At 47.0% G+C, this 16,797-nt stretch overlaps 1 protein-coding gene across 2 annotated transcripts in view; it reads right to left on the reverse strand.

Annotated features, from left to right (window-relative positions):
- DIS3L2 (DIS3 like 3'-5' exoribonuclease 2) overlaps positions 1–16,797 on the reverse strand; it is a 260,081-nt gene that overhangs the window by 94,886 nt on the left and 148,398 nt on the right. For both annotated transcript variants that reach the window (XM_075938150.1, XM_075938149.1), the window contains 2 exons: positions 13,319–13,431; positions 4,027–4,134 (listed from right to left, as the gene is read on the reverse strand). In XM_075938150.1, coding sequence (XP_075794265.1) covers positions 4,027–4,134; positions 13,319–13,431 — 221 coding nt within the window. The remainder of the gene's footprint in view (positions 1–4,026; positions 4,135–13,318; positions 13,432–16,797) is intronic.

The following is a 16,797-nucleotide window of genomic DNA, read 5'->3' on the forward strand; positions in this document are numbered from 1 at the left end:
TTGTCTTATTGTCCCTCACAGGAAGCAACATGGATCAAATTTCTGTTTTGCTGCCTGAAATGTAACTGTTCAATCATAATCTCACCTCTTCTGTATGACTGACAAGCAGAAGCCAAATCTTCGCTTTGTGAAATATCAGACAGAGTGCGATACAGCCACAGGAGATTAACCAGTGCATGTGTTAACACAGGCTGGCCATGTTCAGGGTCAGGTGTCAGAACATACAACCCCACTACCAGATAGTGCTGAATTCCCCTGTTTTATCTTCTGGAGACTATTTGCCGTCCCTAAGTCCAGGAAGGAAGCTGAGCTGGCTTCAGTGCGTTATGGAGAATGCAATTTCTATTCTTGTGATGTTGGGTGCTTTTTAATTGGTACTCAGTGCACTTCAATAACTCTAAAAATACATAGAGACATCGAAATAGATGTTGGATATGTTTTGCCCGCATGAATGCGTATGGTTGCTTGCTGTCAACACTTTCAAATGCATCTAGATCCAAGGGAAGTGGCTTTGAGCCAGAGGGAAGTGCTGATTCCATCAGGTGTTTCAGACCCCAGCAGCTCCCTCGTCAGTGGCAGTATGTTCCAAGCAGCCCAGAAAATGAAACTGGACAGACCCTCACATGCGCGTTTGTGTGCAGTGCCCAGATGTGGAATTCAGAGGAGAGGCTGAGTCTCAGCTGCAGAACACCTCACAGCACCTGCACGGACACGGTGCAGCTCAGCGCTTGAAACATACTGGCTGACAGGACTGGAGCAGTTGATCCTCAAAAAGGGCACTTTGCAGACGGCACGTCATGGCTGCCCACTAAAGTTCACAGGCTACACAAATGGCAGATTAGGCAGCATGGCTGTGATGCTTTTATGTTGTAACATACAATACACATAATACAGGTGAACCTCTCTCTAAAGGCACCCTTGGGATCTGAACAGTTCCAAATCAGAGAATTTGCCGAATCATGGAAGGTCACTATTGGTTAGCAGTGCCACCAACACTTCCACTGCTTACTGGATCCTTAGTAGGGATGTAATAGTGCAGTCAATTAACCAATTAACCAATAAGCAAAAGCTTATAGGTTAATGCTATAGACTGCACACATTTCCCTCCCCCCCACTTGCCAGTAAATTTTTTAGCAGGCTGGCCAGTAGCCCGGCTCAGTCCTGGCTCATGCTGGGTCCAGGACCTACCTCTACTGCAGCTCTGCATTTGAAGTGTATTAAGAGCCGGGTGGGTGGGCAGGCAGGCAGGCTCAGTTCTGGCTCACAATGGGTCTGGGAGCTCAGACTCCCCATACCCTGTACAGTGGCTACTGCCACCCCGCGCTGCTTCCTTTTTATCAGAGGCAGCAGCACAGGGTGACAGTCAGCTGGTCTGCGAGGGGAGCTGGTTTTTAAACTGGGTCCCGCCTGGCACCCTGCACTGCACTGGTATAGAGGCAGCAGCACAGAGTGGCAGAGGGCTCCTCGGGAATGAGGCCAGAGCATGCTGGCTGCTGGCCCCGCCCCTCCAGACTATAGAATAGTCGACTAACCGATAAGAATTCACGAGGCTACTCGACTATTCAATTAACCGATGTTTAACCTCCCTAGCTCTTCGAAGACATTGAAGGGTAAATCAGATCTAAAGAACCACACACAACACGGAGAGCTACGTCTGGTAGCTGTAAACAAACTTTATGGGACCCCAGGAAACTTGGCCACCCCCATGAGAAGTGGCCATCCGGCTCACTAAAATCAGGCCGGACCATGGATGTTGCCAGTCCAGAGAGTGCCAGACTAGAGAGATTCAACCCGTACAATGAGTGATTTCCAACCCCCACAAGATGGCACCGGTGTTCAGAAAGGGTTAAAGGACAGCCATTGTTGGACTTATTAAAATCAGTCACTCCTATGTAGGGACTCCATAGATATTTTTCTGGCAGACACACTAACTGGGGATTTATTTGTGTAACGAGGGGTAACACTGCAATTACTGACAAGCCCTTCCTCTACAGTGGTGCTGTCAGGCAGTGCTTTATAAACCTGAGATCAAAATATTGTTTTGTAGGCTGCCTAACAACAAGGTGCTCATAAGGCCACTGTGTTCCTAGCCACTTTCCATGTTATATCATCGTTTTTTACAGCTCTCTATGCCACTGACAGAGAAATCCAAGTTCAAAGGCCATGCTCAGCAAGCAGAACAGCCCTGTTGACAGACTTTACCTCTTACTAACCCTGAAGCGAGAAAAAGATCCAATTTCTCCTGCCTACACAAGCACCATAGTGTAGTAGCACTAGATGTGCTTTGCCCTGACCTCAAAGATAAGCTCCTGGAGAAAAGCCACATTGGAAAAAGGCTTGCGGTTGCATCTTATCTTGGAAAAAGGAAGGTTTATTAATTTGTCTAATTCGTATTCAAACCCAGTGATCCAAACTTCCATTCAGTCTTGAAAGACTGAGAAACCTGTTTGTTGCACTGGCTTTAGGAACGAGCCTTCCAAGAGGAAAGCGCGGACTCTGATGTCGGAGATCTTTCCGACCAGAATGCAGCCTGACTCCAGAGATCAGCATCCCTGAGCAGACAGGAGGAAAGGCACTGCACTGCGACTCGGCCAAACTTGCACTGGCTGGATCTAAATATTGTTCGAAAACTGAGCATCTGTATCCAAGCGGTAAGAGGCTACACGCACACGATGCAGCTTAGTTCTCGAAACATGTTGCATCCAGGTGACAAGAATGGAGCAGTTAAAGCACAGATCCTTGAAAAGGGCACTTTGTAGATGGCATATCATGACTTCCCAGGGCTGCATGAACTATAGGCCAGACAGCATGCTCAAAGAGCACTCAGTGGTAAATAAAGAGCCAACTAGTACATAGTATTAGAGGGTGCTTTGAGCTAGTAGAATTCAGGATACAGAAAACTGAAGACTTCCCGAACCATAGTCTAAACCCTTCATAAACGCTGGAGATGGGCCTAGAACTAGAGATAAATTACAACACTGAAGACGTTTGGAGAACAGCTGCAGCTGGGAGGCGGTGAGGATGAGACTAGGTGGGCCTGCCACAGACAGGGGCTGTTCCAGCAGGCCCCGCAGGGCTGGAACAGCCCTATGCCCAAGGTGGGTAGAGAGTTGCTTCAGCTCCAGCTCCTACTGGTTAACTGGAACCAATAAGCCTCACCCATTAAGGGTGATGCCCACTGGTTAAGCAGTTAACGTTTTACATCCCTAGCTAATACCTACCAATGGAGATTCTGAGCCCCTCTGGAGCAATGGGGATATTTACAGTGGAACAAAACTAATTTGCATTGGAAAGATCAGCCGAGGATCACATCAGCCCAAAAAAACAGCTACCCCAACAACCTTTGCAAGGGTACACTGCATAAAAGCAACATACTTATGGGAAAGCATTGGGCTTGAAACAAAAAACTCTTCCTGTTTTCCAAAGCCCTTTAGGGAGGGGGGACACAGTCACAGGTCTCGGAGGGCCCGGCCACCATAAAAGCAACCGAAGAGCAGACTGTTACACTGCCCAGCGGGATGGGAGGTAAATAGAGAGAGAGAAATGAAGGCTCAGAAATAGCTGACTGCTCCCCCAGCCCTCCACGATGAGTCAAACATGAAGACGAGTGAAATATCACTTGATGCCCTCAATGATAACATGCCGCAGCGGCATCCCTGAAATTATGAGAAATAAAGGTGATGTTCATTTACACATTGCACAGCCTCAAAGGGTACAACTGGGTCTTTTAAAAAGGGCAATCCCACGATGTGCCCCATTACTATACAGTCCTAAGAGCCACTCTCTCCCAGGCACCATCAATACCCCTGCGTCCATCCTTCTCCGTCTTACACGATGAGGATGCACCAATCAATGGTTCTACAAGTCACAGGACACACTGTTCGCAGAACGGGAGAGATTCTTGAGCTGACGTGTTAGTGGCTTATTCGTTTGATGATCTGGACTCTCTCTTCACAGACGTGGGGCCCGGGGCAGCGGATGAAGAATGACCAAGAGGAACAAAGACGACAGAATGCACAGGGTTACCTTGCCTTCTGGAGTCATTCTCCACATTACAGAAAATGTCAGTCTGTCTTTCATGGGATTGAGACTGCACAACTCCTCACAGAGCAGTCTGGGGAGCATAGGGATGACCTGAAAAACAAGACAGCACGGGTCAGGACAGACATTGGCTGTGGTCCCCACTGCCCACCCCTTCCCCCGTCACAGGTCCCCAACAAAAGCAAGGAAAAGGTCTAAAGTCACTTAAAAGGAGCATCTCTTCGGCTCTCCAAGTTACAACCTTTATGCCATCTGAAGCCTCCTTCTTGCCACTTTAACCCTGGGAGGGGTGGGGAAAGCTCAGAGAAGCGTAGCTGGGAAAGGCAGTTTTCCAGTGGTCCAAAGCAGAGAAGTCTTGATTCCCGGATTCTGTTCCCTACCCTCTCATCTGTAGGTTGATACCAGATAAGTCATTTAACTTGCCTTCAAGTACTCTCTGCAAAAGAGCTATAAAACTTCTCTCTGTCTCAGAGGTGACTTAAGGCTTTACTAAAGCTTGTAGAGCACGTCCATAGCCTGGGTCAAAAGGCAGCGAGATACTGGACAACACCAAACAAAAGCGCCTGTTTTATGACTAGCCCACATGCACTAAGGCGACTGAGAAGCCAAGACAGGGAACAATGTTTATTTTTATTGAGCTCACTTCCAGGTTACCAGACAGAAGGCATTAGCTGGGATTTTATCTGCAAAACAATAGTCCACGTCCCATCAATATTTGTGGAGCTGACTCCCAGCTGCTATCAATTCACTTATTTCTAAACTAGAAGATTTACCCAGCATTGCTCGGGTCCTTAATTCATTTTTGTGTTTTGGAAAATCCAAGGACAATGCCCATGATTCATTAAAATCATCGCTCTGGGGTGGAGCTGGGGAGGAGGGTCCAGGTTGTAGGCTGCCCCGGGGGAAGAGGACAACTCCAGCCCTCTCTCACCACAGCATCTTGGGGCCAGGTGAGAAGCGCTTGTTGATGGCCACTGCAGCTCCAGTGGGCACAGCTGGGGGAAGGGGTCATGTCCCCCGGCTGGGGCAGGTCCAGGTTCATCTGTCCCTGTACTCCCTAGCCAGAGTGAGAAATTCAGTAAACTGTGCGCTTTCCCCTTGCTCCCTGACAAAGGGGAACAGCCAGCAATGCTCCCGTACAATCGAGAGTAACTGTTTGGGACCGAGTTCTCCTGCTGGGGTAAATCAATGTAACTCCATCGATTGCAGTGATGCTGATTTACACTAGTGAGGAGCTGTGTCCCAGGGTATCTTCCAGGTGACACCTGTGTCAAAGTTCATATTCATCAGACATGTAGCAAGTCAAACCCTAATGATCTGAAGTTTAATTTTTGTATTTCCTCTCTCGTCTTCGACCCTTTTGAAAAACAGTCAATGCACTAAACAAAATGTGCATGTTCTCATTGTTTATGTAGGGCTGATAATAAGCCTGATGCTTTAGACAAGGAGGAACTCCAATCTGCTGTTCAGAGGATAAATATTTAAGGTCATGTTTTATTTCTATTGTTAAATCCTACCACCACGGTGAATGTATCACTATCTAAGTTACCTTAACAGGCACCGTTCCAGGTCCTGACACCCACAGGTTTTAGAGATAGTTCTGCTGTATTTGAAATAGGGATGTGACCAGTTAACAGGTGGCCTGGCCAGGCTGGAGCAGTTCCCTGCTTGCAGTGTGGAGGAATGGGACTGGCCCAGCCTGGCTGGAGCAGCCCCCCAACCAGGCTACACTGCTGGGGGGGGGGGGGGGAAGCACTTCAGCCCAGCCAGGCTCCCATTCCCACCTGCAGGATCATGATTAATCAGTTATGTTTAACTGGTTAACTGTTTAACCAGGATTTTACATCCCTAATCTGGAACCCAGATGATGAATAACTGGGTTCTCAAAAGACACAAGGCATAAAAATTGGAGTCTGTATTTTTTTTTTTGAAGTACACATATTTCATATTTACCTTTAGCTTTCGAAGAAAGTCCCTAAAATATTTAATCACATTTGTCACTTGGCACCAGACCACTGCTCATAAATCCACTCTAATCGCACAGCATGTTCATGCCAAAGGGTTATCTCTGTAGTTTCTGACAATTCAGAAGCCACTTTCAACATGAATCAGCAGCGCTGGTTCAAGTGGGAAGGCCAAAAGGGCACAGATTGTGATAAGCCGTTTCCCTCAACACAAAGGCCGTCAGCTGTGTTATTCCAGTGGCGAAAAGCAAGTTAACACTCCTAGTAAATTCATAATTTACAGATATACTACGTGAGGTCTGCCATGCTGCCTGGAAAAGCCAACAACACAAGGCTATAAATTTAGAATGAGTTTTGTCAACACACAGCACAAAAGCGAACATGGTATTATAGTCTATAAAGTGCAATCAGACCAATTGTTGGGTTTTTTTCTATATATTTTTTGTTAGTCTCTAAGGTGCCACAGGACTACTCGTTTTTAAACCATTATAGATTACTGTACATGTACAACATGTCATAAGCTAAATCCTTAATTTAGGGTTGTATTTAACTGTTATGGGGAGGTGCAGGTTCTGGGAGTGAGTGAGGGAGGGAGGGAGCATGTGTGCAGGAGCGTGCAGGGGATGGGGTTGTGGGGTCTGGGAGAGCCACGTGGGGGTTCTCGGCTCACAGACCTGGATTAAGGAGGTTCGAGTGTACCTGACTTGCATACTTAGTGTATGACAGCTTTTCCCTTCCTTCATCCCCTACTGAAGCAACAACATTTTGCTAGAGAAATCCAGGATCCGGTGTGCTTTGCATGCAAGCCATGGTGACCCCAAGCATGAAATATAGGTCAGATGATGAGGGATGCTCTTGTTTTTAAAAAGCTCTCCTAAGTGTACTTGAGCAAGATTAATAACGGACTCGAGAGAGTATAATGGTATAAAAGCGGTTCTGAAGATTTAAAACACACCAAAGCTTTAATGCGGACCCCTCTGAAGAGCAGGGGAAGGTAGGTGCTTTAACTCGGATTATAATTAAAGCACTACTCAAGGTTAACAACAGAACCTTAACCTCCCCCAAGCTTAAGCTAAAAAAGCAGCTCAATCCTTAGAAATTCAGTCTAGCTGGTCCCTCTGAAGGCCAGGGGAAGGTGGAAGCAGTGGAAACTGGAAGGTGGAAAAGGTAGAACGAATGTTGCCAGGAGGAGTAAACAGTAAGCTACGTGGTAAGAGAGACAGTAAACGTAGGACAGGATTTGAGCAAAATCAGTGAAGCCAGAGACAGGCTCTGTGAGGCAGAGTGAGGGCAAAGGGACATGCCTGATGCCTTCCTGGGCAGCGACAGTCCCTAAGGGAAGGGTGGGACAGGAAGACAACTGGGCGTAACACTCTGTTTTGTATGAGCTGCGCTCTGCTGAGCTACATACACGTACTAGAAGATTTGCCCAGCAGTGCTTGGGTCCTTTAACTCAAAGGAGTTTTGTTTTTCTTCATTTAAGCCGTTGTTCTGGGGTGGGGCTGGAGATGAGGGGTTCAAGGACAACCCAAGCCCTCTCTCACTGTAGCAGCTTGGAGCCAGGTGAGACGCGCCTCTCCATGGCTGCTACAGTTGCAGCAGGCACAACCAGAGGAGGGGTGAATGTCCCCCAGCTGGGGGACTGAGATATACAGTCAGACAAACTCTCTCAAATACATAGTAGATAGCTGTCCCTCTCTCCATCCCTGCCTCCTGCTGGCCCAACGAGGTTATAGCTGTCCTGGTTCCCATCTCTGGCCCCTTGCTGCCCACCTGTGGTCATTCTATAGTATAACTGTCTCTCCTATCAAACCCCTCTCTCCCTTTCCATTTTAAAAGAAACAATCAAATTCCAGGCACATCCCATTGTCCTGGCACAACCAAACCCTGACCTTAAGTAATAAAAGGAGGAAGCTGCACACCAAGTGTGGTGGTGCCAGCTCTTACTGTTTAGGAGGAGGTCTTGAACAAATGACTCGCAGACAAATGGACAGACAGCAAGACAGACACACATTTCTACAATATATAGTAAGAAGTATAAAAAGGCATTAACGGGTTAGACACCGTGCCAGGTGAGTGACTGCAGCATGCCTTTAAGAGAGTTCAACTCAAATCAGGAGCATTAAACCTCTGCAGTGGGGCTCTTGGAGAGGAACATGCTTAAGTAGCTGGGCGATTTTGGGGGAGGTTCAGCGATATTCCTGGGGACTCAGGGCAGAGTTCCATTTCCAAGGAGGGGGAGCTGACGGAGTTAGGGCCCAGGAAGTGAACCAACCAGAGAGCCCCAGTGAGGAATCAGATCAGTGGCCAGCCTGAGGCTCCAGAAGCTTAAGACATCCAGGGGATCCAGAGCACAGAGATGTGGATTCCCTCCGCAGCACGCCCAGAGCTTGGCCAGCAGGGAGCCAGCGTGAGAAACAGGCAAGTTAGTGAAGCCAGAGTAAGAAACAGATACTGAAGATGGAAGTTTTCCTTTATATGGTCTTTCTGTGGCTATAAAACTGAACATGCCCTGATACACTGTTCACAGCAGCTGGTCCTCTGGCTGGCAGGCTCACCTAGTACCATGTTCAACCCTGCTTCTGAGAAAATTGAGCTTTTGCCTCTTGGGCAAATAAACTGCATCCAGAATCCAACAACTAGTTTCCAGGTTTAGCACTGATTCCTGGAGAGCTGGGATAGCTGGAGGGCATAGACACTGCCCTGGAAAAGTCTCCACTCGCTCGGAAAGGCAGAAACATCTGCGAGAGCTGTGACGGGCTCACTGGCCAAGGTCAGCAGCAGGTGAGCCAGGGCAGCTCTAGAATCAATGGGAATTGCCATCGAGGTTTTTCAGAGATCAGCAGGCAGAGGGAATCAATCTATCAACACAATGATGAGCAAAAGGAACAACCACTGTTCAATAATAGCCCCCAGGGATTTTTACAAAGTCACATGGGCAATTTTAGTCCCTTCAAGCCATCTAATTCCTCTGTTTCCTCGCCTTGGCTGACTGCTCTCAATTGGTTTAGGGTGACTATGGTCAGATTACTGCCTTCCACGAGCACCCCTTCATCTTTGGTCTATCTGCCAGGGTGGTATTACATTCCCAGTCATCTCAGCTTCCACGAGCTGCTCTCTGCTCATGCAGGGAGGGGAACCCTAAGATTTAACAATGGGGTGGGCTTAGTTAGCCTATCACTCATACAGTGAAAGGCACTCAAAGGAAATAGGCAATTTGTTTATGAGCCAAGATTTCTGCTTAAACGTTTTCTTTTTTGTATCAACACTTCCATGAATTCAGATTTCGATCAACTCTTTGTTACCCAGCTTGACATTATCAAAATATCAACACCCTGACAACCTGCTGGTGTCAAAAGTGAATGTCTAAACTCCTTGGACTCAGCATGTAGACAGGCTTCCAGTTCCAATCTTTGATCTCTATTATAAAACAGGACCAGAAAATTATGATAGGGGTTTATGGCTGACCTTTCACTTGAGTTGCTTCACACCTAAAATAACACCACCATAAGAGGTGCCAAAAGGGAGAAAACTTAGGGATTTTCTTGCCTTTTTTAACACTTGATTTACTTTTACTTCTAAACCGCTGGATTTTATTAAACTGCTAGCCATTACACAACCTGTCTTCTGGACAAATGGCTAAAAGAATTAAATACGTAGATTTAATTAACTTCCTCTTTGGGAGAATTTGCACTATTCTAAGTCATGGCAATGTCACAGCTGCGTTTATGGAATAGTTCCATCAAAGGAAAGTCTATTTTCTATGAGCGTGACCTTACCATCTTGTTTCAAACCAGCTCTTATTACCTTCTTGCGTCCAGGCCCTCAGTTATTTTTAGCTATTTTGTTAGACTTAATAACCATCACATGTAAAATTGGGAATTTAAAATCCAACATTTGATCAACTTTTTTTTACCAAGTTAGAGTCACTGGGAGAAGTCTTCCATATTTTAAATACCAAATTTGGTTGGCACTCTTAAAAATCTATCCATGCAGGGCAAAAGCATGGATAACACACCACTCCTGGAGCTAACAAACCAAGGCATTTGGAGACCAAATAACGATTTAGGGCATGAAAAGGCATTATGTAAGTGGAAAGAGTAGTTAAACACAAAGAATGAAATCTAAAGCTGGGTGAAATCTTTCTGTCAACTGTTCTTCAACAGGAAACCGGGCTTTCAAATAAACGAATTATTTTTGTAAAAAGTGTCTGCTTTCCATGGAAAATTATTTTTTTTTTTTAGTTAAGCAAACCAAAAAAGCCTAAAAAACAAAATATCTTGATTTGGAAATTCTGCCCTGGGTGTTTTAGGGTGATTGCCTCATTCCCTCATTCTCCTTTACAGGAGAGGCTTCCTGTAGCACTGTATCTCCCATGACATACCCTGGCTCACTCTCTTGGAAAGGTGAGTCAGAGCATCCTACTAGACCATGGTGCACTATGGGAGATATAGTCCAACCAGGAAAGCCCAGTCCATAGAACAGAATGGAGAATGCAGCACCCAAACCATAACCCCCATGAGGCACTGTAGCAGCATTCCCAATAAGGATGCGACTAGTCGGCTACCCAATAAGCATAAGCTTATTGGATAGTCAAGTAGTGACTTAACTAGTCACTTCCCCCTGCCCTTACTGCCTCTATCAGAGAGAGGTAGCAAGTGGGGAGAGCAGGGACCAGTGCTAGGGGGAGCTGGTTTAAAAGCTGGTTCTTCCCAGCACGACCTCTGCAGGTGGCAGGGAGCCAGAGGCACAACAAGGAAACAGCTCGCGCCGGGTTCCGACTGCTGCACCTCTGCTTTTGAAATTTAGCTAGCGCCCACCGGGGCTCTTGCTACATTTCAAAGGCTGAAGCATCGCTGTCAGAACACGCTTGCCCCGTGTTACCCACAGCTCTTCTGCCTTTTAAATGTAGTAAGAGACACAGGCGGCTCTTGCTACATTTAAAAGGTTGAGGCGCAGCTAGGATAGCAAGCGCCCCTCCTCCCCCTTACCGACTAATCGAGTATTTGATGGAAATTCCATCGACTAATCAATAACCAATTAATCAAAATTTAACATCTCTAATTCCCAAGTCAAAACATTTCTGTTGTCAGCCTTCTTATATAGGATGGCTTTTGCTGATAAGTGGAGATCTTTAAACAAATTCTTCCAATTCCACATGGTAGAAGCATTCTGCCCTGTGTCTTGCAGCGAGAGAATTATTCTGAAGCAGTTTAGCCATTTGAAACTCATATGCACAGATCCAGAGAGGCAATGTTCCAATTGCTATTCCAAGTGGCATGCCCATGCCCATAAAAAGCCCATGGATTTCTTTCGATCCTCCACAATTAGGTTCTATCACTAATCCGACTAAAACTAATATCATGGAAAGAAATTATACAACAGCTACTAAGAATAAACAACTAGAAACTGAATCCAACATAACTGTACTGTCGGCATAAGAGAAATAGTTCTGAATCCCCTGTGGCTGGTGGACAAAGCAGAACAGAGGATTGTTGCTGGGATGTGGCACTTTATAAGCACAGATCAAGACACACACTCTCTAATGAGCACGCTTTGTTACAACGTTCCAGAGCCACTGGGCTCAGCACACAAGAGTGGGAAATTACAGAAGCAATTTCATATGGGATAAGCAAGTGTTACTAACACATACAAATTTTACAATCCCCAAAAATATTTCCAGACAGCATGCAAACAGTGAAAGGTCAGAGCCCTGCTTGGGATGCTAAGGAATTAGCATGCATAGGCTACTTCTGACAAAGACCGTGGTCCAACCCCTACTCACTCTTGGCCAGACTGACAAGCACAGCAAGAGCAAATTTCCCCCGTGACAAATTAGCCATGGATTCACATTTACTGATGGGAGAAATCTTTAGTTTCCAATGGTCTTTCAAGCTCCCACAGAGATTTAAAGGTGCCACCTTACGACTCATAAGCAAATCTGATAAAGAGGGAATGGGAGAAAGGTCCTATTACAGACCACGCACACTAAAGCAGAAGAATATTAACCAGAGATGCCCTTTCTTCTGAGCACACATGTGGAACAACAATGGAAGGCATCTCTTCTGTCAGTAGACCAATTTATCAGGAGGGGAAAACTGCTCTTATGAACCTTATGCTGTTCCTTAAAATTCTACTCTCTGTTGCTGCTGCATTACACAGTAAATTGGCAGAAAGAAGTTTATTTGGCTTTCTTCAGTGCAAGAAGAGTCTATAACATCTGATGTAGCCTGAAAGCACTTCTGCACATTTCATTGTAAAAATCAGAAACAACAACATGACATAGGATTGGCCTGGAAGCGTCCTAAGCTCATCCCAGTCAATAATTTAAAACGAGCATGCATGCATTACGATGTGTTGCTTCAGAAATGCAGCACTTGTTTCTGAAGTTACTTTGATGCTCCCAGTTACATTTTCCTGCAGGCCAAAATCACGTACTCCTTGTTTTAGGCAATACCTTCTTTGGATATATGGCGATTTTATACAATTATGTGTTCAATGTGTTGAATTTGTTTGTTTCTTGTAGGCTTCTGATAATGATCATTTATAATGCATTTGAGGTAAAAGGGAGAGGCTGTTTTCCGAAGAAAGAGAGCTCTTCATAGAATCATAGAATCATAGGACTGGAAGGGACCTCGAGAGGTCATCGAGTCCAGCCCCCCGCCCTCAAGGCAGGACCAAGCTCCGTCTACACCATCCCTGACAGATGTCTATCTAACCTGTTCTTAAATATCTCCAGAGAGGGAGATTCCACCACCTCCCTTGGCAATTTATTCCAATATTTGACCACCCTGACAGTTAGGAATTTTTTCCTAATGTCCAATCTAAACCTCCCCTGCTGCACTTTAAGCCCATTACTCCTTGTCCTGTCCTCAGAAACCAAGAGGAACAAATTTTCTCCTTCCTCCTTGTGACACCCTTTTAGATATTTGAAAGCCGCTATCATGTCCCCCCTTAATCTTCTTTTTTCCAAACTAAACAAGCCCAGTTCATGAAGCCTGGCTTCATAGGTCATGTTCTCTAAACCTTTAATCATTCTTGTCGCTCTTCTCTGTACCCTTTCCAATTTCTCCACATCTTTCTTGAAATGTGGCGCCCAGAACTGGACACAGTACTCCAGCTGAGGCCTAACTAGTGCAGAGTAGAGCGGCAGAATGACTTCACGAGTTTTGCTTACAACACACCTGTTGATACAACCTAGAATCATATTTGCTTTTTTTGCAACAGCATCACACTGTTGACTCATATTCAACTTGTGGTCCACTATGACCCCTAGATCCCTTTCCGCCATGCTCCTTCCTAGACACTCTTACCTTCTGCACTAGATAGACACTAGTTGCCCTTCCACTGGCCACGTGATCCAGCGCGGTTCCTTCCACAACAAAGTAACTCACATCTGCGATATGAACACCCACTTCAAAGTTTCCTGAAATTGCACAGGGAAGCCAGTATATTATTAGGGGGTGAGGCAAGAAGGAAGTAATTGCATCCAAAAGTCACCTTTCAAGAAACATTTCTACAATTTTACAATCACTAGACTTTCTGCCAGGTCATTTTTGGCAGGGCAATTATTCAAGAATTTTGAGTTCTGTGAGTTAGAGCTATCGAAAATGAGGCAGCAAGGAAAATGTACAAGAAAATGACAATGCGCAGTGTTCACAAATATTTTGCCCCTTTGGACAGGTTGTTACATTTCCAGATGTAGGTACTTTTGACTGATTCTACTATTTAGCAACTGACACACTGTAAGTGATGTCATCTGAGGTAAACGAGTAGTCGATTAGTCGACTACCCGCATTTTCCCCTCCTCCTCGCTGCCTCTATATCAGAGGCAGCAAGGAGGGGGGAAGCAGGAGCCAGTGCTGGGGGAGGAGCCAGCTTAAAAGCCAGTTCCCCTCTGAACCGTATCTACGGTGCCACCTGCACACACCCCCTCCTCCCCACAGCTGCCTCTACCACGGAGGGTCCCAACTCCCTGCTGGGAGCCCCCGCAGACAGGGGCTGCTGCGGGATGGGCAGGCAGCCCGGCTCAGTCCCTGTTTACGCTGGGTAGGGATGAAACCCTATTGCAGCTCTGCAATTTAAAATGCAGTAGGAGCTACACCAGTGGTCCCTAACCTTTTTGTGGCCAAGAGCACATTCATGTTTTCAGAAGAGTGTGGCGGGCGCCAACAATTTTTCACGGCTTATTTTGTATTTGTACATTAAAGAATACGAAAAACATCATATTTAATATATGAATCCTAAGATAAAAAAAGTAATTTTACATGTAAAAGGTATTAATTAAATTATTCAGCAATTACTCTTTCACCTTACCATGTGAATTTTCTATTTTCATATTAAATGCGAATTGGGTAAATTTGATAGAAACTTAATTTAGTTGGATAATTTTTATGTTAATTATGTTGTAATTTTTAAACAAAATTCTGCATTAATAAAAAGGGGGGGATGTCCAAATGTTGAGCAAAAAAAGCACTCTCCCCCCTAAAAAAATCATGGCACCTTTAAATCTCACACTCCCCGTCCCCACCATGTCTCCTCCCCTTGCTCCATCAGCTCCCCTGGTGCCTGCTCCCCCCAACCCCTCACCCTCCTCTGCCGTCTTGACTCCTGCCCTTCTCACTGCCCTCAGCCTTCCTGAGACCTGCCCCCTCCACCAGCCCTTCTCTCCCCCCTGTGCCCACTCCTCCAGTAGCCCCACTCTGATCATGTGAGCTACCCCTCCGCATCCCCTCTCCTAACACCTCCCTCTACACTCCTGCCCTGACTCTCTCCTCTGGTGCTGGTCTCTCCCCTGCAGGTGTCTGCCATTCTGTTTCACCCCCAGAATTCCCTGGCACCTGCGCGTTCCCTTACCCCTGCACCCTCCTGGTGCCTCCCCCCTTCCCTTACTGCCTCTGCTTCCGCCTCCTTTGCCCTCTTTTTCCCTGATGCCCACCCCCTCACCACTCTCTGCCCCCATTCCCCTCATTCCCCTGTGCCCTCACACATGACTTGCTCCGTCCCCACCTTCCTCATACCCACCCCTTCTTTCAAGCCTTCTCCCAACACCTCCCTACTCTAGCCCCAATGCCCTTATCCTCTCCTCTCCCAGCATCGCCCTGTCCCCCTCCCACTGACACCTCCTCTCCTGCCCTTTTCCTCATTGTCTCCACTTGCCTCCCTCCCCTGGCATTTGTATCTCCTCCACCCTGTCCCTTGGTGCCTTTCCCTTTCTTCTCCTGACCTGCCCCCCCTCCCATTAGCACAAGCCCCTTCATCTCCCACCCTTTCCCCTATTCTTCCCCCCCCCCCTCCCTTCTGCCTTCCAGTTTTCAGGGCTGGAGTCTGCTGTGAGCGGGCCCCAGAAGTCCCTGCAGCCTGGGCTCCAGATCAGGTGCTAGAGCTGGGCCACTCGGCGTTCACAGCCCCGGCCCATCACAGCATTACCACCCTGCCAGGTGCGCTCACCGCTGTCCCGCCTCTAGCTCCCCCACGCCCTACTCGGCACATCTCCTTCCTCCTCCTTCCCCGAGCCACAGCTGGCCGTTTTAAAAAACGGCGCCGCAACGCCACACCAATGTGGCACCACCCCCTCCGGTGCACTGCACGTGACTTTACCCCCAGTGCAGCCCTGGCTCCACCCGGGTTGACAGCGCATGCTTGCACCTCTCTCAGCCATGCCCGGTTTCCCTTCCCTCAGCCCGGTACCTTCCCCGGCCGGGGTCAGCTTGCCGGCCTCCTTGTTGGAGTCCCTCGGCCCAGTGGGGTCTTCTGACGGGGCCGTAAGTGCCGGCAGCGCCCCTACCGGTTCGGGTGCAGGAGTGCGGAGCCCGGTGGCTCTGTCATGCCGGGGCAGTTCGCCCCTGCATTAGGGTGTGCCTAGTGCAGACGAGGCGGGCGCACATAAATGCCCCCGCGGGCACCGCGTTGGGGACCACCGAGCTACACCATGTTAACATGATCCAGGCCTTTGCCACCTTCATATTAGGTCCCTGCAAAGCAACCTAGGTGGGCTACTACTTAAAATCCTCCAGAAATGTAAGGTAGTACAGAATCATAGAATTACAGAACACTAGAACTGGAAGAGACCTCGAGAGGTCATTGAGTCCAGTCCCCTGCCCTCACAGCAGGACTGAGCACCATCTAGATGGTCCCTGATAGATGTCTATCTAACCTGCTCTTAAATATCTCCAGTGATGGAGATTCCACAATCCCCCTAAGCAATTCATTCCACTGTTTAACCACCCTGACAGTTGGGAAGTTTTTCCTAATGTCCAACTAAACTTCCCTTGCTGCAATTTAAGCCCATCGCTTTTTGTCCTATCATCAGAGGCCAAGGAGAACAATTTTTCTCCCTTCTCCTTGTAACATCCTTTTAGATGTTACAAGGAGAAGGGAGAAAAATTATGTCCCCTCTCAGTCTTCTTATGTCCCCTCTCAGTCTTCTCTTTTCTAAACGAAACAAGCCCAATTCTTTCAGTCTTCCCTCATAGTTCATGTTCTCTAGACCTTTAATCACTTGTGTTGCTCTTCTCTGGACCTTCTCCAATTTCTCCACATCCTTCTTGAAATGTGGTGCCCAGAACTGGACACAATACTCCAACTGAGGCCTAATCAGTGCAGAATAGAGTAGAAGAATGACGTCTCGTGTCTTGCTCACAACACTCCTGTTAATGCATCCCAGGAACATGTTTGCTTTTTTTGCAACAGTGTCACACTGTTGACTCATGTTTACCTTGTGGTCCATTATGACCTCTAAATCCCTTTCTGCTGTATTCCTTCTTAGATAGCTGCTTCCCATTCTGGATGT

Source organism: Pelodiscus sinensis, chromosome 10, assembly GCF_049634645.1.
Source record: "Pelodiscus sinensis isolate JC-2024 chromosome 10, ASM4963464v1, whole genome shotgun sequence".
Classification (NCBI taxonomy): domain Eukaryota; kingdom Metazoa; phylum Chordata; order Testudines; family Trionychidae; genus Pelodiscus; species Pelodiscus sinensis.